Source organism: Periplaneta americana, chromosome 3 (assembly GCF_040183065.1).
Source record: "Periplaneta americana isolate PAMFEO1 chromosome 3, P.americana_PAMFEO1_priV1, whole genome shotgun sequence".
NCBI classification, from domain to species: Eukaryota; Metazoa; Arthropoda; class Insecta; order Blattodea; family Blattidae; genus Periplaneta; species Periplaneta americana.
In genome coordinates, this window is record NC_091119.1 from 120,646,430 (window position 1) to 120,672,385 (window position 25,956).

The 25,956-nt window shown below is 36.2% G+C and overlaps 1 protein-coding gene across 3 annotated transcripts in view; it reads left to right on the forward strand.

Moving 5' to 3' along the window:
* Positions 1–25,956, forward strand: part of sm (heterogeneous nuclear ribonucleoprotein L) — a 528,618-nt gene that overhangs the window by 290,454 nt on the left and 212,208 nt on the right. For all 3 annotated transcript variants that reach the window (XM_069821469.1, XM_069821470.1, XM_069821471.1), the window contains exon 5: positions 16,406–16,502. In XM_069821469.1, coding sequence (XP_069677570.1) covers positions 16,406–16,502 — 97 coding nt within the window. The remainder of the gene's footprint in view (positions 1–16,405; positions 16,503–25,956) is intronic.

Here is a 25,956-nt window from a genome sequence, read left to right on the forward strand (position 1 = left end):
ATTTACGAAATTACCTACACATTTTAATATGAGTTAACCATAAGACGAAAATAACCTGAACTGAAAATGACTTTACAGCAGATCTACGAAGTATTACAAAGCTATACATTTTAATATAAGTTGATATAAAATAACTTGAACAGAAAATGACTACGCAGCATGTTTACGACTTAGTACCTGACTGATATACATCTGATCAACTCATAAGAGAAAAACTGAGTGGCTGTCGTATGTAATCGGACAAGCCAGGTAAGCTCACATTGAGACATTAAACAGCAATGAGGGGAGAGTAGGAATGGATTGGAACCAGCCAAGTAGGACGTCCTTCGAAGAGCCTTTTCACACTAGTTCACCGGTGACAGTCACTGATTGAGATATTATATTCGTTTGAATTTGACACTGCAGTGTCTGACCCAGTCACAGTGACGCAACAGTGACTCGCCCCTTCACATGTGACGGACAAGGTCACTGTGTCCAGACCAGTCATTACCCGACATTAATTTCATTGAATTGGGAGTGTTCACACTGGGACACCGATCACAAGACACAGCTTGCAGATTGCCATCAAAACACTCGGTACTCGAGGACAGTGGAACTAGTCATAATTCAGCCATGAGTTAGATTTGATTAACACAGAAGATTTTATAAATGAAGTAGAAAGTCGATCTGCTATTTGGGATATCAAAAGCGATGACTATAGCAATAAAGTGATGAAAGCGAATGCTTGGCAAGAAATTATAGCTAAGTTTGTGCCTGACTTCAGTGAGAAAAGTATGGATGAAAGAAACAAAATTGGTACCTAAATTGCATATTTTCTTTTCCACTGTAAAAAAATCTTGTGATGTTAAGTAACGATATATGACAATATGGTTTGTAATTGTTACCATACTAATTTACAATGGAAGTTATATTTAACAATACATAACATTTAACATTGAACTACGAATATACACATCACAAATATGATAGAAACTTAAATGAAATATTGACATGTAGGAACCACAACTGTTTACATAACATTTCTAGTAATCTTTGTTATATTTTCCAACAGCACATGAAGAGCAACGATGAACTTATCGCTGGCATTTTTATATTATTTTAAATATATATATATATATATATATATATATATATATATATTACTACCAGTTAAAAATCTTTCAAATATGCTCAAAATAAAAGAAAATAATACCACCCATAGAACCTTAAAGTAACAGAAAGTTTTTCATCTGGAGAGATAGCTTTCTTAGTCTTATGTCCATTCCTGTGATTTCCTCTTTCACATTTTTCTAGTAGTTCACCAACTGAAGTTTTTGACATTCGGAAGTACTGAAAAAATGTCCTGTTATCTTGTCTCTGGTCGTCATACAGAGTGTAAAACAAGCCTTTCTCCAGCCGATCACGTAGCAATGAATGTCTGTGTAATGAACGTTTTTTCTTCATTCTCTTTCTATTCAATAGCAGTAACAACAAAAGGTCCTTGCTCGAATCCGTTTCACTAATCACAGATTGTTTTATCAGAAGCTACTAACTAATCAGTTGGCAATACTAGCTATGTTCGACACCAGTGACCCACTAGTGTTCATTGCAGTCACCGGTGACCGTCACCAGTGTCCCAGTGTGAAAAGAGCCTTGCCGTATATAGTTTCATATTCTGCACAAATTACCGCAAGTTACCTATGGTGGTATTGACTTTTTTGTCAGTGTTTTTTTTTTTTTTTTTAATTTCTTGAGAACGCATGTTAGTAAATTTAATGAAGGAATATTTTTATTACGGAATAAAGTGAAGATCCACGTAAAAGTGATTGGATTTTATTATTTGTAAATGAATTATTTATTTGGCATTATCACTCGTATCGGAATAAATTAATAAATAATAAATAATAAAATTAATAAATAATAATACCCGGCCCCGGAACAATTTTTCCCTTGACATTATTCAAATCTGCTTTACAGGGAGCTTTATCTGAAAGACTAGATTTGCATAATTATACGTCACTGTGTACGTTAACAGAAAACCACAATTCCAAGTCACACAGAGATTGTGTGCACTCAATGTGTGTGAATACAAAAGGGAAAAGTTGAGACGGTATCGGGTGGAGTTCCCGGGTAGCTCAGTTGGTAGAGCGCTGGTTCGTTCAACCAGAGGTCCCGGGATCGATACCCGGCCCCGGAACAATTTTTCCCTTGAAATTATTCATTCAAATCTGCTTTACAAGGAACTTTACCTGAAAGACTAGATTTACATAATAAATAACCAAATTGGGTTGATAGTAAATTTATAATTTCATTATTAGTAAATAATGCTGACGTATGTTCATTTGTGTTTTTAATGTTGACGTACTGTTTGCTACAGGAGGTAAAATACATGTGCTGTTTAGATTTTGTAAATTCCCTCTCAGATGTCTCGATATTAATATTTGATAGCAATTCTGATTGTAAACAGCGATATCTGTTGATAGTAGTGATTGAGAGAAATAAACATGTTGACACTTTTGAGAACTTGGAAATAATGTTTAAATGACGGAAATAGATATTACGGTGTTAAAATCAACGGAAAGGGAATTGGAGAGGTTGTCACGATGATAATATAATATTATTAATTGTAATCAGTAGATAACTTTCAGTAGACGTCTTATCATGAACAATTCACAAACAGTGGTCTGTCACATATTTAAGAAGCAGGTGATAACTCCAGTAGATAAGATATAAGTTGAGAGTGTGTTGTCTTATAGAATAAATATTGAAACGGGAAAACATGTATTAACTTGTCCTTTAACATCAACTCGGAGAGGTCATTCTTCCGACTTCTAGTTGAAAGTTATTCCTCAAGTAGTCCTAAAATCTGACCAGTCTCTTAAAAGTACTGATTGTATTGCATCCTGACACATCGCTCGTTATCATTATTGTAAGTGAGGAATCGAGCCCCAGACATGTCCTCTGTATGCTGGCTGTAAGTTAAATTTCAGTTCGACCATATGTATGTATGTATGTATGTATGTATGTATGTATTCACACTGCAAACGGGTATATACTCGGTGGCAGTGGTAACTAATTACACTCAATAATGGCAATTAATAAGAAACACAACTAATAAAAATGCAATTAATAATAATACTACTAATAATAATAATAATAATAATAATAATAATAATAATGAGCATCCTAAACTAAATGAAGCACGATCACTTAAAATAACATTTAAAGTAAATCTAATTTGTTTCTTAACCCTAAGTTCGAACTAAAACCCACGAGTATAATGTTCCTACCTGCACAAGTACCTGGAACTACAATATAGTTCATTGATTCTATCCTGATTTCACTAAGACTTAAAAAACATTTCAGTGTTCAAATACTATGCACTTCACTTACACAACACACTCCACATCCCACACTTCACTGACACAACACACTTCTTCACTGATACAACACTCCAAATAACAAAATATCAATTTCACCCTTTAAATAGTGTGTATAATATACTACCGTCTATTAGTAAAGTCCTTCAGCCTATTTTTAAACTTTTTTTTTAATAATTTCGAGGAAAAAATTGTTCCGGTGCCGGGTATCGAACCCAGGACCTTTGGTTAAACGTACCAACGCTCTCCCACTGAGCTACCCGGGAACTCTACCCGACACCGATCCAATTTTTTCCTCTATATCCACAGACCTCAAAGTGGGCTGACAACAGTCAAGCAACCAACATTTGAGTGCGCACTAACTCTGTGTGACTTTAAATTGTGGTTTTCTGTTACGTACAGTGACGTGTATTATGCAAATTAAGCTTTCAGGAATAACTCCCTGTAAAGTTAATTTGAATAATTTCGAGGGAAAAATTGTTGCGGTGCCGGGTATCGAACCCGGGACCTTTGGTTAAACGTACCAACGCTCTCCCACTGAGCTACCCGGGAACTCTACCCGACTCCGATCCAATTTTTCCCTCTATATCCACAGACCTCAAAGTGGGCTGACAACAGTCAAGCAACCAACATTTGAGTGCACACTAACTCTGTGTGACTTTAAATTGTGGTTTTCTGTTACGTACAGTGACGTGTATTATGCAAATTAAGCTTTCAGGAATAACTCCCTGTAAAGTTAGCTCAGTGGGAGAGCGTTGGTACGTTTAACCAAAGGTCCCGGGTTCGATACCCGGCACCGGAACAATTTTTCCCTCGAAATTGTTCAAATTAACTTTACAGGGAGTTATTCCTCAAAGCTTAATTTGCATAATACACGTCACTGTACGTAACAGAAAACCACAATTTAAAGTCACTCAAATGTTGGTTGCTTGACTGTTGTCAGCCCACTTTGAGGTCTGTGGATATAGAGGGAAAAATTGGATCGGTGTCGGGTAGAGTTCCCGGGTAGCTCAGTGGGGGAGCGTTGGTACGTTTAACCAAAGGTCCCGGGTTAGATACCCGGCACCGGAACAATTTTTCCCTCGAAATTATTCAAATTAACTTTACAGGGAGTTATTCCTGAAAGCTTAATTTGCACTTTTTTTTTTTGTTATTGGTAAAGCATTTAGTAAGTCTGCAAGTAAAGAATTCCAGTCCCTCAATTTGTATGAGTTGCCGTTCCTTGAAGAGTAATTTGGCGGCTGCTACCTATTTGTTATTTCTCTCCAGGCAGGCTCACCTCTGTATGTTTTGAACATTGCACATAATCGAATTCGCGTTCTCCTGTCCGTGAGTGTGTCCCATTTTAATGGTGAATTATTACGACACTGCTTGATGTGATTATATATTTGCAATTCCGTCGTTCTACTTGTGATGTCGGTTATCTTTATAAAATTTATCTAATTGATTTTAAGAAGATTGGTACCGGTAACTTCTTTTCGTGTCACTTCACGATATCACGTATTTAACAATTGTTCAAGTTGAAAACATTTACTAGGAAGAACTATCGCTAATGTTGCTCGACTCTTCCTAATGATTAAAAAGTTTTCATTCGGATATTTCTCCTGGAATACTTTTTTCTTCGCCATTCTTGTCGCTCTAATGTCATCATTTTCATTTCATTAGTTGCAATTAATGGCGTAACGTAAAAACTATGTAAGTGTGTATACAATCAGTCAATATTGTACATGATAACTTTGATACAACTTTGAGTGCGATGCTTAAAATTATCTAATCAAATAGCCCCAGAACCAAGAACCATAACAGTTTTGTTAAGACCGATATTTCACAAATACATGAAATGAGGGTAGACCGTCGGTGTTTGTGTTGTGTGAGTTAGCATGTAATTTGAGCGGTTGAGCAAAATAATTTGTCGGCCGTTCATGCATTGCAGAAAGTTGTAGCGGTAGTCGCGGTCACATGCGGATCTCGTGCAGCCATCCAAGGAACAAAACAAAGTTTCCTTCCCTGGCAGGATTCGAACCACGAAAGTCTTAGTTATCGTGCTCCGGAGTGAACAAGGCTCTGAAATCAGCTTCAAGGCCCGGTCCGGTTTTTTTTGCCACTAACTGTACACGTAGCGGAGGACTCATTACTCTTTTACTGTATCATAGCCTTCCCTTGTAAACTGCGCTGTGTCACTATTGTATGGGTAACGTGTGTTCGTACGACTACAAAACCATCTTATGTTCATTAGTGATGGGGTGCTATTTTGGCGCTGTGATAGGTAGGTGGAGTTGAGTTGTGGTCTGCCGAAAGCTCTTATAGTTCTGTCATTCTTATTTCCTTACGAAGTGGAAATTTGCATCGCATCCAGAATTAGAAACTACAATATCCATAATGTAGATTACTGATTTATGGGGATTCTTAAACAGCTTTGCAGAACACTTACTGCAGATGGCAATATTATGATTTATGAAACCATTATTGATATTACCTGATGATAGCAATGAAACTTCAGAGCAAAATTTATTGTTTATTATGGCAATTTCATGAAGTGCTTTCCTTTCGTTTCATTGTTGTAAACAATTCTTATTTTTTCAAAAATATTTATGTGGGTAGGTCACCGTGTCCTGAAAACTTAACATTTTCTTTTCGGAACTACATACAGTCTAGAGAAATCGACTACTCTGTTGGGCTCTCTATATCTGGCTACTCCAAACAATTAAGCAAGTGTAAATAACTTCGCTTATTCCTTACATGCAAAAAATAATTGACTGCTGCAGTCAAATGCGATCTCAACAAATATGAAAATATTATGATATAAATGCAAAGAGAGAGAGAGAGAGAGAGAGAGAGAGAGAGAATTTATTAGAGACTAATAAAACTGATTGCTAATACTGTTAGTAGAGAGAAGAAAAATTCCGATCTGTAATGAACGAGGCCAATCAAATTAAAGTACTGTATATCCCAAAACTTTAAAGGGGGGTTCATATTGAGCAAATATGGAAATTGATTTTACATATTTTGTAAACATGGAGGAAAGAAACTTGAGATGAAATCTAAATGATTATTTAAGTGCAATAACATACGCTTTAACCATTCATAATGCACATAGTTCAACTGTAAATCCTGACCGTCACCTGACTTTCGCTTCACCACTGTTACTAGAACGACATTCTGCTATTCGTCATATTGGCTTTCACGGTGGTAGTCGGTCATTGATTACATCTTGGGATTCTACAGCGCTGTTCATAGAGCTATTTATTTTTTAGACATGCTTCCATTTTTTCTATTCTGTAATATCAGTAAGTTTTATTAGTCTCGAATATATTATTTGTTTCTCTTTTACGTACATTTATATTGTTTATTTTGATGTCTGTCGGAGAGTCATTTGACTTCAGTAGTCTTTTTAGAAATTTTGTTGTTAATTCTATGCAGTTGTATTTTATAACAATTTTAATTTAAATTGAAATGAGATGTAACGATAATACGTATTATTAGTATAGGTAGGAAGTTCATACCAAAACATAGATCTCAGGTTGCGTGCAGCCACGCATATGGATGGATGACTTTCGTAATTACATTACAGCAATATGTACAATAAAGAAGCGGAGTTGTGCAGTTTAGTGAGCGGTTTTTAACATGTCAGAATTTAAATCTTCCAATCACACAAAGTTGAATGCAAAACTTCTAGATTTACTGGTAATCATACAAGCCTATCAGCAAATGGCGATACATATTACGTGAAGATTAAGTAATGTGTAAACATAATGTAAAGGAGGAGTATTATTTCAGGGATGCTGTGCGACGAAATATTTATATGGAATACTTTTCTTTGCATGGGGGATACAAGAGAAACATTGTTCTTCAAAATTCGACTCAAAATAGATATAAATTTTTTTGCTTTCTCGACCTATGTAGCCACCGGCGTGGCTCAGTCGGTTAAGGCGCTTGCCTGCCGGTCTGAAGTTGCGTTCGGGCGCGGGTTCGATCCCCGCTTGGGCTGATTACCTGGTTGGGTTTTTTCCGAGGTTTTCCCCAACCGTAATGTGAATACAAGGTAATCTATGGCGAATTCTCGGCCTCATCTCGCCAAATATCATCTCGCTATCACCAATCTCATCGACGCTAAATAACCTAGTAGTTGATACAGCGTCGTTAAATAACCAACAAAAAAAATAAGAAATAAAAATAAAATAAATAAAAAATCGACCTATCTATGATGTTGGTATGTTTCAATATACAGTGAAACCTGTTCAAGACGGAAGTGACATGGTCCTAATTTTTTTTTCCCGTTGTGGACAGGTTTCCGCATTATTCAGGTGTGACATTAAAATGGAATATTTTGTCATTCATATACATGAAAAACAAAATGGCATGCCGCAAACTGCAAGAAGTACAAAATATTCCGTTTAACACTCGACCATTAAATCAGCTTTCTGTCGCTTATTACGTTGGCGAATCATCTTGTTAAAATCTCATTTTCTGTATAAATATTATCGTAACTCACTCATTAGTCATTAAGCATTACTGAAGTTTACTAATCTCATTCTATTTAATATCTAACACTATACTCTAATACTGTACTGCATATCACTGCACATTATTAATTAATTGGACTAAGAGTCATATCCATTAGAAGCCTTGAATTATGGTTTATTTAATTTCTTTCCCAATTCAATAGCTTGCTTTGCAGAATAGATCCAGAAATTGGCATGCTCTTTGAAAGGTCATGAAGAACCCACTCCCACAACAGTTCATTTATTTCCACATAAACAGTTGCTTTCTGGTTCCTTTTGTGTCACCAATATTGGCCGCACGCCACTCACTCATGATCTTTATTTTTTAAAGTGTCACACCTGAGTTTTCCACAACTGTACTTCAATATTATTTCACATAGACTTTGTTTCTAATTTTCCTTTATCTCGATAACTTTTACTTCATCACTTAGTGTTAATGCCACATTTCATGCAACTTTTTTTTTTTTTACCTGAAAATCACTACACTTGCGCTCTGTTTAGCTACGACAGTATACGGGTATGAAGCATTGAAAATCTTTGAAGGGTCTCGTCTGCCTAGTCAACAGGGTAATAAAATTTATGACCAACAGGCCAACATACCCTCGTACCCTCTAGAATTTTGCAAAGAAAACTTGTTTTTATCTTAGTGACCTACATATTTCGTATATTCCTTGAAATTACACGCTGTTTCAAAATATAGTTACAAAATATAGTGTATGTCCAAAATATTGTTTCCGTTTTGAACAGTAGCAGACAGTTTCCGTTTTATTCAGGAAAAATTACACATAATACATACAAATTTTGCCGGGACCAATAAATTGTTCCGAAATAGACAGGATTCCGGATTGTTCAGGTTCCGATTTGAACAGGTTTCACTGTACCTGCAAACAATTTCCTGCCGCAGTTACTCTGATACAGTCCTGAAATTTGGAAATGACTGACGCCGCGAGATATGGAAGAATAATTATTGTTCAAATATACATATATCAATCCGCAGAAGTGTTAATTATCATTAAAGCAAAAAAAAAAGTGTTCTTGAAACGAATTATGGGTTTAATGTGATGTGCCACATACGAAATGCACTATTATATTCACAAAGCTGTTGTTCACTTGGTTATACAGTAAGAAATATGATATGTTTCAGATTTGCTCCAGTTACGTCTTGTGACGTAGAAGGAACATATTCAAGATACAAATATTATTTTTCTGAACATAGAAACGTATAAGAAACGTAAAAAATATATATTACAGTTATATGAACACTAATAAATATAATATAATTATTAAAAAATTAGTGAAAGTCAGACATGTTTCGGAGATGCTTCTCCATCCTCAGTGACTTCACCACGACGGCTGGTTCAGGTGATCGAACCGCGTTGTTGCTTGGCTTAAAGAAGACTGACTGACGTCGTGGTAAAGTCACTGAGGATGGAGAAGCATGTCCGAAACATATCTGACTTTTACTAATTTTTTAATAATTATATTATATTTATTAGTGTTCATATAACTGTAATATATATTTTTTACGTTTCTTATCAAATCTATGAACACTGTACAATTGGCCCAACATGTGTGGTTTATCTTTGAATATAGAAACGTATATTTTTGATAAACTGAAAATATAAATTATTATTAACTGTAACACGGCTAGATACATATTATTACTTATTTTGTTTGTTATTCTTATATGTATGGGTAAATTATTTTATATTGAAAATTAGGAAGAATGTAATTGCCAATTGTTTCTTTTTTTACACAATGTTATTTAATCATTTTGTTTCTCATTCTAAGGCCGTGGATCATTGGTACAAAGATAAGTTTGGATACCACCCGACTCTCCATGTTTGTTTTACTGGTTTGTTGACTTTGAGAGCTGCGTCACTATAGTTCATTCGGTAGATATATATTCTAAGCTCACACAACTTAAGAGTTTTGGTGCGAACTTCTTATCTCTGGTGTTATAGACGTAACAGACTTTAAAGTCCCCCTTTTGGACAGAAACTATAGTAGGCCTACTTGAAATTGGGGAAAGAAGCCATATTATGTGTGCACCCGATAAGGTCAGTGAGATCGGTAAACAGAGGAGACGTCTGGACTCGACAAGGAGGAGAAGTTAAGAAGGTAGGAGCGAGCCTTCAACTAGCGGTGTTTTCATAAGAGGTAGTCAATGACAGAAGAATTATAGTTTAAGAAACTGGTGTTTAAAGAAGTAAAGCATAAAGAGAAAGACAAAAAAAATGATGCAGGAGACAAAGGCACTAACGGGAACAGTGAGGTAGAATAGTGGGTGGGTGAGGAATGGTGATTAAAGTGAGGAAAAGGATAGTATAAAGTGTAAAGTGAAAATATATTAGTAGATATTTGGAAAGTGACATGATAAGGAAAACCAAATGTGTTATAGTTAAGGGTAAGGAACAAAGTAGTATAGAGAAAATATAGTGAAAGTGTTCAGAAGATAAGTAGTGCATGAACAAAGGTAAAATTTAGTGGAGCGTGAATGAAGACGGACTTTTATTTCAAGTGATGTTGGTGATTGGAAAGGGAATGGAGAAGATGCTGTTGTGGAGGGATGAGTTAGGTAAAAATAGTTTAGTGTGGATGTATAAATAGGACAGAAGAGTGGACGAACTGTTTGGTAGGTTATGGACATAAAAATACAGGAAAACACACGTCTATGATGAAATAAATAGTATAATATTATAATTAGAAGGCTTTGGTAGCCCGTATACAGAAATGTGGTGGCGAACCATAGCCAGTAAGCTTGATGTAGAAATAAATACATGAATATGAATCACTTCTACTTGAGCAGTACTCATATGTGCACCGAGATTAATTGAATGTTCAGACTGGTAATTTGTGTGCAGTTGAAATCGGATCTGTAATTATTGCTGAGGAGTTCATTAGAAAAAGACAGCTTCATTGTGAGCTGTGTTTTTGTCTTTCTACCTCTGCTTTGATTACTTCTTCAACCCACGTAAGTTAAGCGCGATGTAGAGGCGCTCTTGTGAACGAAGCGTTCCCAATTACCACTTGAAAGCTGATCGTTTGGATGCCACATTAATTTTACTTCCTATGTGGAGAGACGTCCTGCCTTGCGAGTCTCCAACTTCGCTTTCGTTGTGATAACTCGGTGCTAGTCTCAACCTAAGCCGTATTGCGTATACTGTATGTTGTAGGAAGCGATAGAAATTCTGACAACTGCTTGATCTAAAATTTAGTCTGCATTGTATGGAAGTGCGATTTATCAGTCGGAACAGGTTTAATAATATATAGATGCAATTTATATTATATTGATTCTAAAGAAGTTATGTCAAGTATACTTAAATTAATTATTTCTCTAAAACGAAATGAGCGGTTATTGAGGGAGTGAGTAGTGATGCAGTCGGATTGACGTAACTTGTACAGGGACATCATTTTATTTTTACTAACATTTCTAGTATTAACTTGGCTATACCTTTGGATTAACTGTTGAGAACCGGAAACACCGTTTGCTACCCCTTTCCACGACTGGAGTTCGATGATAGACTACTGGCGTAAAATACAAACAAATGACTTTACTAGGTATAGGCGGGAAGAAAAGTAGTTCATCCATTTACGTGAAGTAGGAAATATCGCGATTTTGAGTTTGATAATTTTCATTAGGTTTTTGTTTAATCAAAATACAGTACTGTATTAACAATAAGTGTTTGTTTTTACTCAAGAAACTGAACTATCCATTCGGACGTATTCATTATGCAGTGTACATTATACTGTCTACAGCACATTATCGTACAATGTAGAAAATGAAGTTAAATTGAAAAATAATCATAATATGGTTATTTAAACACAGTTTTGAAAGTGGTGACCGTTCATTTCGATACAGGCTTCAGTTCTTTTTTGCACATTATCCCACTATAAACTATTGTACCTAATTCCAATTACCATTTTCGTCCTGCGTACTAGTAACTCTTGTTGAAATAATTCTGTACCAACTCTGTAAAAGAATACCTTACGTACTGTATATTCAATCTCCACTTCTGCCCGATCCGAAAAGATAAAATTACTCAGACATGCTATCTACTGTCCGTCCAAGTATTTTTGTCGCAGGGTCGTGGAAAGAAGGGAAATCACGTGACAATTAACGAGGCCCTTTTATTTAAGTTATTTTAAACAATTGTATAATATTACGTAGACGTCCAATTCCTAAAAGAAATTAATGTTTTCAGAAAAGAGCTAAGACAGCCCAGCCACTAGCCTTTGCAGAGGGGCGAGCAGAAGCGGGTGGGGGAAGCCGGGGTGCGACTTAGGCAAACGGACTACAGTACCTGTGCGAAAATATGATTCAATATTGAAAGCACTGGAAAACTTCAACATATTACTGAAACGTACTATACTCATTAACTCAATACTGCTTGTGTCTACTATGGCCGTAAGGCGATTTTGACTGTATACGCTTGGTTCTGTGTGGAGAACGGTTAGAAGTTTACTAGTAGAGGGGGTGGGAGTGAAGTACATTAAAAAAACTCGGGTACAATAAAAATTGAAGTAAAAATAAAATGATGTCCCTGTATATTCATTCCTTAGGTATAGGCCTACATGTTCCTGTTCAGAATATAATATGAGAGAGTTGTGAGAGGAGAAGTACAGGTCATGTCTTGTGAATCGATTGCCTCGCTTGTAGGTCGCTGGGAACGATATGTTAGCTGATAGCTGAGCGATATTATACTGTTCCCTCCTCCTTTTCGATTTCTATAATCCCTTTTTACTCAACCTCATTGCAAAAATCAATATTTATGAGTGGTTGCCGAGTTATGTTTCCTATTATAATTACCCGTTTTCCGCCTCAGTCAGTGATTGTGTAATGGACTTACTGAATGCACTTCCTCTACGATATCTGTAGGATGTGTTGTGTATTTTGTTGGCAACAAAGCTAGACACCCCCCCCCCTCCCAAAAAAATCTTCAACGGCTTGAATTGACATTGTCATTTTTTCTGAGCACATTCTTTACGTTATTTTTCTTGGCCACCTTCTTTGTCTTCGTGCTTTTGTTTCAGCGTTTCATCTCTCGAGACTGGTGCGTGACAGCTGCGGAAAGTGGAGCATGCTGCGCTTATGTTTTTGTACGCTTTATTTATGAAGTAATTGACGTCAATAATTTTATCTGTCTCTACCTGCGGGGTATCATGAATATATAATGTACATGCCTATCTGCTCGTACTGTACGAACTAAATTGATTTTAAATGTATTTTTAGATAATTTTGTAGCACTAGCTCTAGAGTGTCCGTCGTCGGCACTATTTCTGTTTTTGATGGAGCAAAATTGTGTGATTTTGTGTATATGTGTGTGTGTGTCTAATTTTTTTTTAACTAGGCTACTCTTCTAACATAGCATTTATTTTGTTGTGTCGTTATCCATGGTAAGAGAATATTATGGTGCCAGGTGGGCCTTTAACTTTTTCCGAAATTGCTTTCGCTTTTGAAGGAAAGGTACTCGTACCAAGTTGCTTATATTTGTGTTTTATTAACACTTAGAACGATGGATTGATTTTGAAAGACCATATCATTCCAAGACTATAACCAGAGTTTCTCGGCAGAATTAACCTACCACATTCACAAACAGTTTTCAGGAAACTACTTTTCCCAACAATAAAAATATGACGTGGAGGCTACTTTTAAAGAGTTTGCTTCTTTCCCCGAAAATACTTCCACAGAAAAAATGAATTTGGTATACTAAAATTCGTAACTGCATTTTGCATTCATGCCCTCTATGCAAGGTAAAGGATATATTTGTATTTTGTAAGCTCTTAGTAGCTGTATGTTTTATTATTGTGTAAAAACAATTTTTGAAATGACGAAAAGCGGAAAGTTTGTCACATCCTGAACTTCATATCCTTAAAGAGAAATCATTGTAATGTTGCAAATTTAGGATGAAGAGATTTTCACCGGAATGTACTGTTGCGTCATTTCCTATAGGAAAAAGCGGTTATGGACATGTCTGTCTGTCCAGCTGTTTGTTCTTAGTTGTTCGTGCATTTGGTTCATATTAATTATCTGCGTTTAATTTTATCCGCGATTTAAGCATATGAAATGAAATACTGTATTAGTGAGCCATTTTGAGTCGTTATTTGAATTAGTGAGCGCATACAGGTGATTTATTCCAAACAAAATATAGACTTTATCTTCGTTTTCTTCTTGTTATACGTAAAATAAGATACAAAACTGACGATTGAAACGACAGAATTTATATAGGAGAGAGGAAGTAACTTCCAACAGAATTATAATCGTAGGCCTATTAAGTGTTATTTATATTTTTCATTGTGATTTTACTGTTCAAGTTTTACTTTCCTCGGCCAGATAACTAGCATACACAAATATAGGCTCCTTCCTTTTTAAAAAAATTACGATTATTAGTTGTAAACCTTCTTGTTCTGCGTATGTGAATTTCCACATAGGCATTTAATATTAATAAGTCTCAATAACAGTTTTTATCCTCTGATTGAGATTCTGGATGACAGTACATCTCACTTGATGTTATGTGTCGGAGGAAGAACAATTGTTTGTGCGCATCTGAATTCTCTCTAGTGTAATGTGTAGCTAGTAGGCGATGTGTGCAATGGAGAGGAAAGGAACTGGCCACCCTACCCCATTATCTCTTGGCCTAGTTGCCTCATAAGCGGTAACTTCTTGGTATCACTTGTGAGGTTCAGACCTGTCTTCGGACAGTTGACTAAACAACAATAACAGTTTTGCCCCACATAGTCTGCACAGGCCGCACAATTTACAATTATCTATAATTAAACCTACGTGAGTATCTGATTTTCTCGAACTATAAAAATGTTTTGTATGCAATCCAGACAGCAAAACATTTTTTGTCCACATTTGATATCCAAGCTAACGTTTATTTCACCGTCTTTAGCAATCTAAACAATGGCTTTATTCACAGCAGTGAATTAATTTTTTAAACCACTCTCTTCATGACACGCAACACATTAGCAACAATAAAATCCATACATGCATTCATTTACAACTTCACAATAACACATTGTAAAGAAAAATAATACTAGTATTTTATAGCACACGTGAAGACTTTATGCGCTCGTGGAAATTATCACTCTCGGCTTCGCCTCGGGCGCTAAACGTCCCAATCGCGGATAAAATCTAATTTTACTCTTACATTATACGAGGTGCGCTTGAAAAGTTCGTGGCCTGACACATAGATGGTATTGAAAACTTGTCAACAGTGCCGTCAATGTTAGTGACCATTTTAAATTAGTTCAAGAACGAAACATCATAATTTTCTGTTGACTACATTTTGTGTAGTTTAATTTTGAAGTTAGTGTGCCGAACAGATTGGCAAAAATGGAAAATATCGTGCTGTCATTAAATATTTTATAAAAAAAAAAAAAAAAAAAAGGAAATGAGTCCAACAGAAATTATAGCAGACGTGGATGCTACATTGGGGGAATCCTCTTCAGCGGCGTCGACTGTGAAAATATGGGCGGTACTCTTTGAACCTGGTAGTGTGAAAGACTATCTTCGCAGTGGACGTCCATTAACAGCAACAATTGAAGAAATAATAGAAAAAAAATCTACGATGTGGCGTTGAAAGTGCGGGAACTTGGGTCATGCGTTTTTCAACTGAACGTGTGCGCCACATTTTAGTCAATGTCTTGGACATGTCCAAGGTCTCCGTGAAGTAGGTTCAGCGTTTGTTAACATTGGAACAAAAACACGTCCGATGTCAGATTTCGAGGAATTGTCTGACTCGATTCGAGAAAAAAAAGATCCGATTTTTTTAGCGGTTTGTGACCACTGGTGAAAACTGGATCCACTGCTACATACCAGAGACATATCAGTCGAAACAATAGAAGCACAGTGATTCTCCGCCTCGAAAGAAAGCAAAAGCTGTTCAGTCGTCTGGGAAAGTCATGTCTTCCGTATTGTGGGATACTAAGGGGGTAATTATAATCGACTATCTAAACAAAGGGGAGAACAATAAGCGGAGAATATTATTCATATGTTCTACTAAAAGAGAAAATTGTGGACAAGTGGACCAAGAGTGTGAATCTCAGGAGAAACAGAGAGTATTTCAGAATAATTTAGTTTAATTTCTTTGTCAGGCTATGAACTTTTGAAACAATCCTCGTAAATAAATTTCTTTTATTACTCTACCAAGGCCATTGGAGTCCTGCAGCCTGGAGCCGTAGCGCTATTGCTCCTGCGTCCGTAATACCGCATCGCGATAATTCACATTACGCCCGCGGCTTCACTCGCCTTGGTCGAGTAATTCATACCTCTATGAAATTAATGTTGAAGAAAATAAATATTTACATCATTCGAAATGTGTTAAGTTAAACTAAGCAAATTGTTGAGAAACCCATAAACATAGGTACTGATAGCTAGTATAATACTGAACATTAAATTCTGAATTTTATTTATAGCTTCGTATATGTCACTTGATCTTGGTAAGAAAAGTAATATAACAGAATTTAGCATTGTTTTATTTTGTGCACTTATGCAGTTTTATGTTGTATTGTGTATTTATTCCTTAACTACTCCTTCACGTTCGATAGCATAGAATCTGCGAAGAGAGCAAAAGAAACTCTGAACGGCGCAGACATTTACTCGGGTTGCTGCACCCTAAAGATCGACTATGCTAAGGTAAGTACCGTATTATCTTTTTCTTACACTTTCTATGATATTTTAATTTTCTTTCTTACTTTGAATGCAATAAAAATGTAAGTATATGCTTGCTACAATACAGAGATGTCGAATATGATGTCATATTATGATATATGTTATGATGAATATGAGATGATTTATTGTCTTTAAGGAAACATCCAAGTGGTGATAGAGCCCTTCACATTTCTGTATTCAGTGACTAACCATCACTATTTACAGATTTTTTACTATACTATCCAGTTTTCAAAATTACATTTCTGCACATAACTTTAACCCGTCATTCATCCTCATACAATATTATCCTCAACACCACATCCTTTAACATCCTACTATAGTGATATATCGCACGGCAACACATTTCCAACCCTACCTATTCTTATGACCACCTTTCAAATTCATCTAATATCTAACTGTCCCCCCTTTACATCACCGTAGATTACTATCCTATCCTATACATAATAATAACAATGAGAACACTCTATTATTGTTCTTGGTCCATTCTCAATTCTACTCTATTTACTCTCGTTTCCAGACATACGTAACACTTCACTCACACAACACTTCTCCATGTAACTAACCTTCTTAGCCACACTCCTAATACCCTCACTCCTTGTACATTAACTTTGGCCCTTCCTTTTTTCACTTGAACTCTTCACACCAATTCCTTAAGTCGTAATGCTTCTTATTTTTGTAACACTCTTATGCCCGTGTGCACCATTCTAGATTAATATTTGACCATGGTTAAGTCGGCACGCCAATTTGCGGAGTATCAATCTCGATCAAAGTTAAACAAGCGAGTTGATGGTCAAATTTGATCACGGGTGTGGGACCGATTATCTTGAATTGAACATGGTCAAGTCGAGAAAACCAAAATGGCGGCACGATTTGACGTACTTGATGGAATTGAAGATGAAATGATGTATCTTGAACACGCAAATTACTGCGGAAGTAACAGAATTGGTGTTATTGTAGAAAGAGTAAGTTTGTAGATGAATAATAAAAATGTTCTTTTTTCTCAAAATAGACTTATGTTTTATATATGTTTCTGCTTTGGAAGATCGGGACTTCACTCGAGGACAAAATATTATTTAGACCTAATTGTCCAATTTTGTTAACATAATAATAAAGCAGTTATTCTATGCCGGTAATAATATAGCAAAACTAAATGACCATTTTGTAGAATGCGAGATTATCACTTATTAGCTACAGATTTGCCGTTTGAAACTATTAGGACCTACATGACGTTTTGGACAATTAGGCTATTTACGATTGAATTACACGGATACCTTCCTTTCCCTCTTACTCCAAAATTCCAACCTTGTAAACACAAAATAAATGGATAAATTTCAGAACAAGGATACTTTCCTTTCCCTCTTACTCCAAAATTCCAACTTTTCGTATGCATGATGATGCGTATTCGACATACACAGACGAATTGCTTTATATATATATATATATATATATATATATATATATATATATATATATATATATATATATAATTGTTAGCGAGGTATCCGTATATTGAAATTTTCCCAAATAAATTATTGGCACTGAAATGTGTCTTTTCGTAAGCAAGATGACGAGCATTCGGCAAATACAAATCTGCTCTTTTTAGTAGCCTATTTCAAGATAATTGTCAGTGAGGTATCCGTATACTGAAATTTTCCTAATTATTATCAATAATATGAAATAACCACTGTATAAATTACTTTACGAATTATGTGGAATTATGTAAACACGTATAACTCATGTGAATTATGAGGTTAAATCCAACCAGGTAGCGTGCTTTTCTCTTAGAGAACTTCCGTCAGTACTTTTATTCTGTAATATGAATGCATAATTGCTGACGAGTTCTAAAGGAATTCCCACTTCGAACTGTGAGAAGTTGGGTGCTCTTTTCTTCCATGATTGTTGAAACTTGTTATTTGAAAACTGCGAGGATGTTTGAAAGCAGTCCGACAAAGAAAAACGAAGCGATAATTGACAGAGTGCGTTCGTTCTCTGTTTTATACGCGGTAACCTAGCGCTCAGATGATTCTTCTCAAGCGAGCGTACCGTCTGCTGACAGTACTGAGTTGATCGAGGGAAAATGTCTGTGCACCGCATCTGTAACTTGATCATTGTCAAGAATTAACCATGTTTCCGTGATTGCTGATAAACGGGCAAGATGATCAAGAATGGTGCACACGGCCATTAATCTTCTCCTTCTAACCAGTTCCCCTTCCCTGCTCCTTTTCTTTTTCAGCTCCTTCACTCTTTTCGATATTGCCCCCAACAGCTGAACTTGGAAAATTCAGGTGGCCCAAATTTTGTTTCTGGGTCTGTACATGGCGGTTTTTGTTACGAGCAGGCATTCACTCTCGTGGACTACGTCTGACTTGTTGCTTGTTGAATTCCTATGATGGATGGAGAGATTGATCGACAGTGAAATTAATGACATTGTGTTATTTGATGTTTTCTAGAAGAATCTTCAATGTGTTTCTGGACGGATATTATGTTAATACATACTATGTAGTTTATATCTGTAGACCTATGAAACGTTCCGGCCTTGCCAAGCCTGGTTTGTGTCAGTGTTCTCCAAATTTAACTGAAAGTTCAGAGTTCCATCAACCCACGTGGTATGGATTCCATTTGTCGGCGAGGGTGATGCCTTCTGTATTGATTTATACCGTAGTTTTCAGGCGGAAAAGTTTTGGAATGTATCTACGAAGTAGGTAATAAAATTTTGGTAGGAGTTTGAAGTTAGCATGGAGTATGAACATGCGATTGTTGTCAATGGTAATATCTTAATCAAAGATATTTCTGTGTATTCAATGTAGTGAATGAAGACGGAAGATGAGAGTAAAGCCGAGGTTTTAAGTCCTGTGACTTTAAAGGGACAATAGTGAAGTAATGAGAGAATGGTGGGCGGAAAGGAACGGGAAGCTACCGCATTCATTCTTCTGAAGAAAAACTGCAAACATGGCATGATGAGTCTTTCCACGGTAAAAGATTCCGGACGTATACTATCCCCCCATTCGTAAGAGTTAAGGTACGGTTTGTTTACGGCGATCATCGTCGGACGCACATCGCCGAGAGGAGGTTTCTTTATTGACGCACATCGCTGTAGATTCTCATTTGTTTATTCCTTCATCTGCTACATATGGTCAAGTAAATTAATGTAGGCCACGGACATAACCAAAAAATAACATGAATAAATCCAAGATAATGAAGTTGCTATTAATTTATTCTAGAAGAGGGAGATGACGATATCACTATCGGGCATGCGTATTATAAAAGGAAAAAGCTACAGACTAACGAAATATTCAGGAATAGGTTTACAGAAGGCTGTTTTAACACATTGATAATGAGACATCTTTATAAAAATTCTACAAAATTTAAAGAATATTTCAGACTCTCACCTGACCAATTTTATTATTTTTTGAGTTTAATTGAATATGACAATGTGAAATTACCTACAAATTTTGTTCAGACCCCAGTAACTCCAGCTGAAAGATTGGCAGTAACTCAGGTTATGAATTGATTATCATTATCATTATTATTATTATTATTATTATTATTATTATTATTATTATACTGTATTACATTACATGGTGTATTCCAAACAATAATTTAAAAAATTGGCTAAAGTAGCGCTGAGGTAATTCCCTTCGTAATCCGCTTATACACTTCACATGTACGAACATGTGATAGGTTAGGTTTGGTTCGTTTGGGCTTTTGTTATGCCTTGTATGTACGATCAACTACATCTCCACAAAAAAATCCGCTATATTTCAGAATACCGCGTAAGTACTTAGGTACGAAGACTGTGCAAATTAAAAATAATTAAAAACGTGTTTTTATTGTTGGTGCAAGATAGATAGCTAAATAAATAACTACATAAAAAAGAGATAGTTAAAAGACATGTAAAATAAATTTTAAAATGTATATGTGCATATAATGTAACAAGATCTATCTATGTACTCGTATATATAAAAATTGCATGTTGATAAGCGAGTGATGGCTATATAAACCCGAGGTCAATGCTGTCATTCAACATTGTATAATAACGCACTGCAGCCAAAAGATTATTATTATTATTATTATTATTATTATTATTATTATTATTATTATAAAAAAGAGATGTCTCTTGCACCAAAAATAATTCAATAATGCAATAACGACATATGTACTTACGCTGTATTCTGAAGTCGTTCCAAAAAAATCCCTTATAATCCCTATATCTTCACATATTGTAAACTAATTTTAACTAATTACAGCACAAAGTCAACTTTAAAATAATAATAATAATAATAATAATAATAAGGGTGAAGATCTTTTACCTAAACACCATCGATTATTTCTGTAAAATTTGAGGTTATGGCAGCCGAAATCTAGTGCAAGGTAGCTGGTGGAAAACTTACAGGAGAGAGAATTTCGCCCTTACCCAGCATTGAACGGAACTCTCTGGGTGTGATAAAAGTGTAATCTGTAATGTAAGGGTTTATTGTTTAATTTATTTATTAATTCACATTTAAGACATTAGTTTTTCTTTAAAAGTTCTTTTCACGTAAATTCCTTCGCCTGTGTGTCCTTATATTCTTTCAAGCTCATATCAAAAAGAGCATTATGTTGTGACACATCCAGTAATAATAATTTCGTCTTCAGACCGCGAAAAATTACAAAACGTCTTGATTTGTTTTGCAGCCATAACGTACAGATTAGATATTCGATATTACTACATGACCTTCTCTAAATATCGATTATTGAACATGAATGCGGCGATGTGCGTCCTGAATTTGCTTCAGAAGCAACCTCCAGCGATCTGCGTCGTGTCCAACGAACTGCGCTGGCGATCTTCGCTGTAAAGAAACCGTGCGCATTCAATTCAACTGCTAGCAACTCCGGCGACAATCGCTGGCGATGATCGCCGTAAACAAACCGTAGTAGCTTTATATGAGACAGGGAATCGTCCATGTAAGTTAACCATAGACAACGAAGCAACCGTATCAGAAGACGAAAAAGGATTTTCTATTTTAACAGAAGAAGTTGAACTAGCGCGGAGGGAAATGAAGAATGGGGAAGCAACAGGAGCTGATGTAATCCCCATTGAGTTAGTGAAAATGCTTGGGTAAGACAAGAAGAAATTCTATCATTATGCAACGAAATATATGAGAAAGGCAAATGGCCTGAAGATTTTACGGAGACGATGTTGCTCCCAATAGCGAAAAATAATGCCAAGAAGTGTAATGAGTTCAGGACTATCAGCCTGATATCGCACTCGGCGAAGATTCTCCTGCGAATACTGAATCGACGTTTATAGGTCTATTCTAAGATGGAAGAACATTTGGAAGAAGAGCAGTTTGGCTTCACAAAAGGAAAAGGTACAAGGGATGCAATTGGACTATTACGGACAATCGGCGAAAGATATCTAGAGAAGAATAAAGGAGTGTATATAGTATTTGTGGACCTAAAAAAGGCGTTTGACAGAGTGGATTGGAACAAACTGATGGACATCCTGAAGAAAATAAGTGTAGATTGGAAAGACAGGAGGCTGTTGCGTAACCTCTCTCTCTCTCTCTCTCTCTCTATATATATATATATATATATATATATATATATATATATATATATATGAAACGAGTCAAAGTCAGGATAGAAGACGAAATACCTGAAGGAACTGAAATAGGGAGGGGAGTACGACCAGGATGCCCTTTATCATCTACCCTGTTCAACATCTACTTGGAGGTTTTGGTGAAGAAGTGTTTTCAGAACATGGGCGGGGTAAAAGTAGGAGGTAGAAAAAATAAAGCGGATAAGATTTGGTGATGATATGGCGTTGTTAGCAGAAGAGGAGACGATACTAAAGGATATGCTACTGGAGCTAAATGAAAGCTGTGAGCAGTATAGGATGAAGGTAATGCCAACAAGACGAAGACCATAGTTGTCGCAAGAAAAATAAAATAAAGAAGGTAAATTTGCGAATTCTAAATGAGACAGTAGAGCAAGTGAACAGCTTTAAATACTTGGGATGTACCAACGAAATAGCTTGCCTGCCGATCCGGAGTTGCGCTCGGGTGCTGCTTCGAGTCCCTCTCAGGCTGATTACCTGGTTTGGTTTATTCCGAGGTTTTCCCCAACCGTAAGGCAAATGTCAGGTAATTTATGGCGAATCCTGGGGCTCATCTCGCCAAATATCATCTCGCTATCACCAATCCCATCGACGCTAAATAACTTCGTAGTTGATACAGCGTCGTTAAATGACCAAGTAAAAAAAATAATGCCGTTAATAACTTTGCAACAAATCATCACTTTGCAAAAGTTAATGTTGAGCAAAATATCACGAAAAATAATCAAATATCACCGCCAGATTGCTGTTATATCATGCGCATACGCAAGCCCACGACGTAAAAGAGAAAGTTGTGAGAACGACATAGACTCGCTGTGCTAATAGATAAGAGTACTGGATAATACTCTTCGATCACAAGTGATAGAAATATCAGTCACAGAGTATTGAATATTTAATATACTGAGCACATTTCGATAGTAATATTTTGTCACACGCGTCCTCAGGTTGCGGATAGAGGAGACGGCCTCCAGATATGGAGGGTAGCTGCGAATATATTGAATAAGCAGTCGTGGACAGCCGATAAGGGGTGTTCCTCCAGCTTGGGGGTTGGGCGAAGGGCTAACAACCCATCACCGTAAAAAACATCTTGTTACGAATCCCTACAATAAGCCTCGGAATAGGACTGATTCTCTGGCACGACCACAGCAAAGGAATAAGGTTTTGAGATTTGGCACTTGGAACGTAACTAGTCTTTCTAGAACAGGAGGGGTAACATTAGTAGCTAAAGAACTAGCTAGATATAGAATAGACTTCGTGGGAGTACAAGAGGTTAGGTTAGATGGGAATTGCATATCACAAATAGGAGATTACTTGTTGTATTATGGGGAAGGAAACAATAATCACCAATTAGGAACAGGATTCTTTGTTCATAAAAGAATAAAATCAGCAGTAAAAAAAGTCGAATTTATCAGTGACAGGTTATCATATTTAGTACTTAAGGGTAGATGGTGCGACATCATAGTTATAAATGCTCACGCCCCTAAAGAAGAGAAAGACGACCATATAAAGGATAGCTTCTATGAGGAATTGGAACATACTTTTGATCAGTTCCCTAGATATCACATGAAAATTTTATTGGGGGGATTTCACGCTAAAGTAGGACGGGAGGATATTTTTAGACCAACTATTGGAAAAGAGAGCCTACACGCAATTAGTAGTGACAATGGAGTTAGATTAGTCAACTTTGCCACATCGAAAAATCTAATTGTCAAAAGTACAACATTCACCCATAAGGATATACATAAATATACTTGGACTTCGTCAAAAGTACAACATTCCCCCATAAGGATATACATAAATATACTTGGACTTCTCCAGATGGATTGACACAACCAAATAGATCACATCTTGATAGATAAACAGAGACATACTAGTATAGTAGATATTCGAACTTTCAGGGGTGCAGACTGTAATTCTGATCATTATTTGGTGATTGGAGAATTAAGAGAAAGATTATCAGTACCAAGCGAGTAGAGCAACAAGTTAATATTACTAAATTCAATATTTTGAAATTAAAGGACGAGGAAGCTAAGCAAAATTATCAGGTCGAAATTTCGAATAGGTTTGCCACTTTAGAAAGTTCCAACGAAGTTGAGAAAGAATTAGATGTTAATAGCGTGTGGGAAAATATCAGAGATAGTATCAAAATTGCAGCTGAGCAGAGCATAGGTTATTATGAAATTAAGAAAAAGAAACCGTGGTTTGATGAAGATTGTTGCATGGTAGTAGAAAGAAGGAAACAGGCAAAATTGAAATTCTTACAGGATCCAGTTGAGGAGAAGAGAGAGAATTATTTCAATGAAAGACGGGAAGCAAGTCGTACACTTAGGAATAAAAAGAGAGATTACTTGAAGGAAAAACTGAATGAGGTAGAAACAAATAGTAAGAATAAAAACATTCGAGATTTATATAAGGGTATAAAGGAATTTAAGAACGGATATCAGCCAAGGGTAAACGTGATCGAGGATGAAAATGGTGACTTGCTTGCAGACTCTCCATCAATCCTAAACAGATGGAAAAACTATTTTGGACAACTACTAAATGTACATAGGCCAAATGGAAATGATCGGGACGAAATTGAAATACAAACTGCTGAGCCATTTATACCCGAACCCACGCTTTCAGAAGTCGAAATTGCGATAGAAAATCTGAAAAAGTACAAGTCTCCAGGCATCGATCAAATTCCAGCGGAATTAATACAAGAGGGTGGAAGTGCATTATATAGCGAAATTTATAAACTTGTACTTGCTATTTGGGAAAAGGAAATTGTACCAGAACAATGGAAGGAGTCCATAATTGTACGTATTTTTAAAAAGGGGGACAAAACCAATTGTGGTAACTTTCGAGGAATATCACTTTTGTTGACGTCGTACATAATTTTGTCCAATATTCTTTTGAGAAGATTAACTCCGTACGTAGGTGAAATTATTGGGGGTCATCAGTGCGGTTTTCGGCGTAATAGATCGACTATTGATCAGATTTTTTGTATTCGACAGATAATGGAGAAAAAATGGGAGTATAAGGGTACAGTGCATCAGTTATTCATAGATTTCAAAAGGCATATGACTCGGTTAAGAGGGAAGTATTATATGATATCCTTATTGAATTTGGTATTCCCAAGAAACTAGTTCGATTAATTAAAATGTTTCTCAGTGAAACATACAGCAGAGTCCGTATAGATCAGTTTCTATCTGATGCTTTTCCAATTCACTGCGGGCTAAAGCAAGGAGATGCACTATCACCTTTACTTTTTAACTTTGCTCAAGAATATGCCAGTAGATAAGTTCAGGATAACAGAGAGGGTTTGGAATTGAACGGGTTACATCAGCTTCTTGTCTATGCGGATGACGTGAATATGTTAGGAGAAAACACACAGGGAAAGCACGGAAATTTTACTTGAAGCAAGTAGAGCGATCGGTTTGGAAGTAAATCCCGAAAAGACAAAGTATATGATTATGTCTCGTGACCAGAATATTGTACGAAATGGAAATATAAAAATTGGAGATTTATCCTTCGAAGAGGTGGAAAAATTCAGATATCTTGGTGCAACAGTAACAAATATAAATGACACTCGGGAGGAAATTAAACGCAGAATAAATATGGGAAATGCGTGTTATTATTCGGTTGAGAAGCTCTTATCATCCAGTCTGCTGTCCAAAAATCTGAAAGTTAGAATTTATAAAACAGTTATATTACCGGTTGTTCTGTATGGTTGTGAAACTTGGACTCTCACTCTGAGAGAGGAACATAGGTTAAGGGTGTTTGAGAATAAGGTGCTTAGGAAAATATTTGGGGCTAAGCGGAATGAAGTTACAGGAGAAT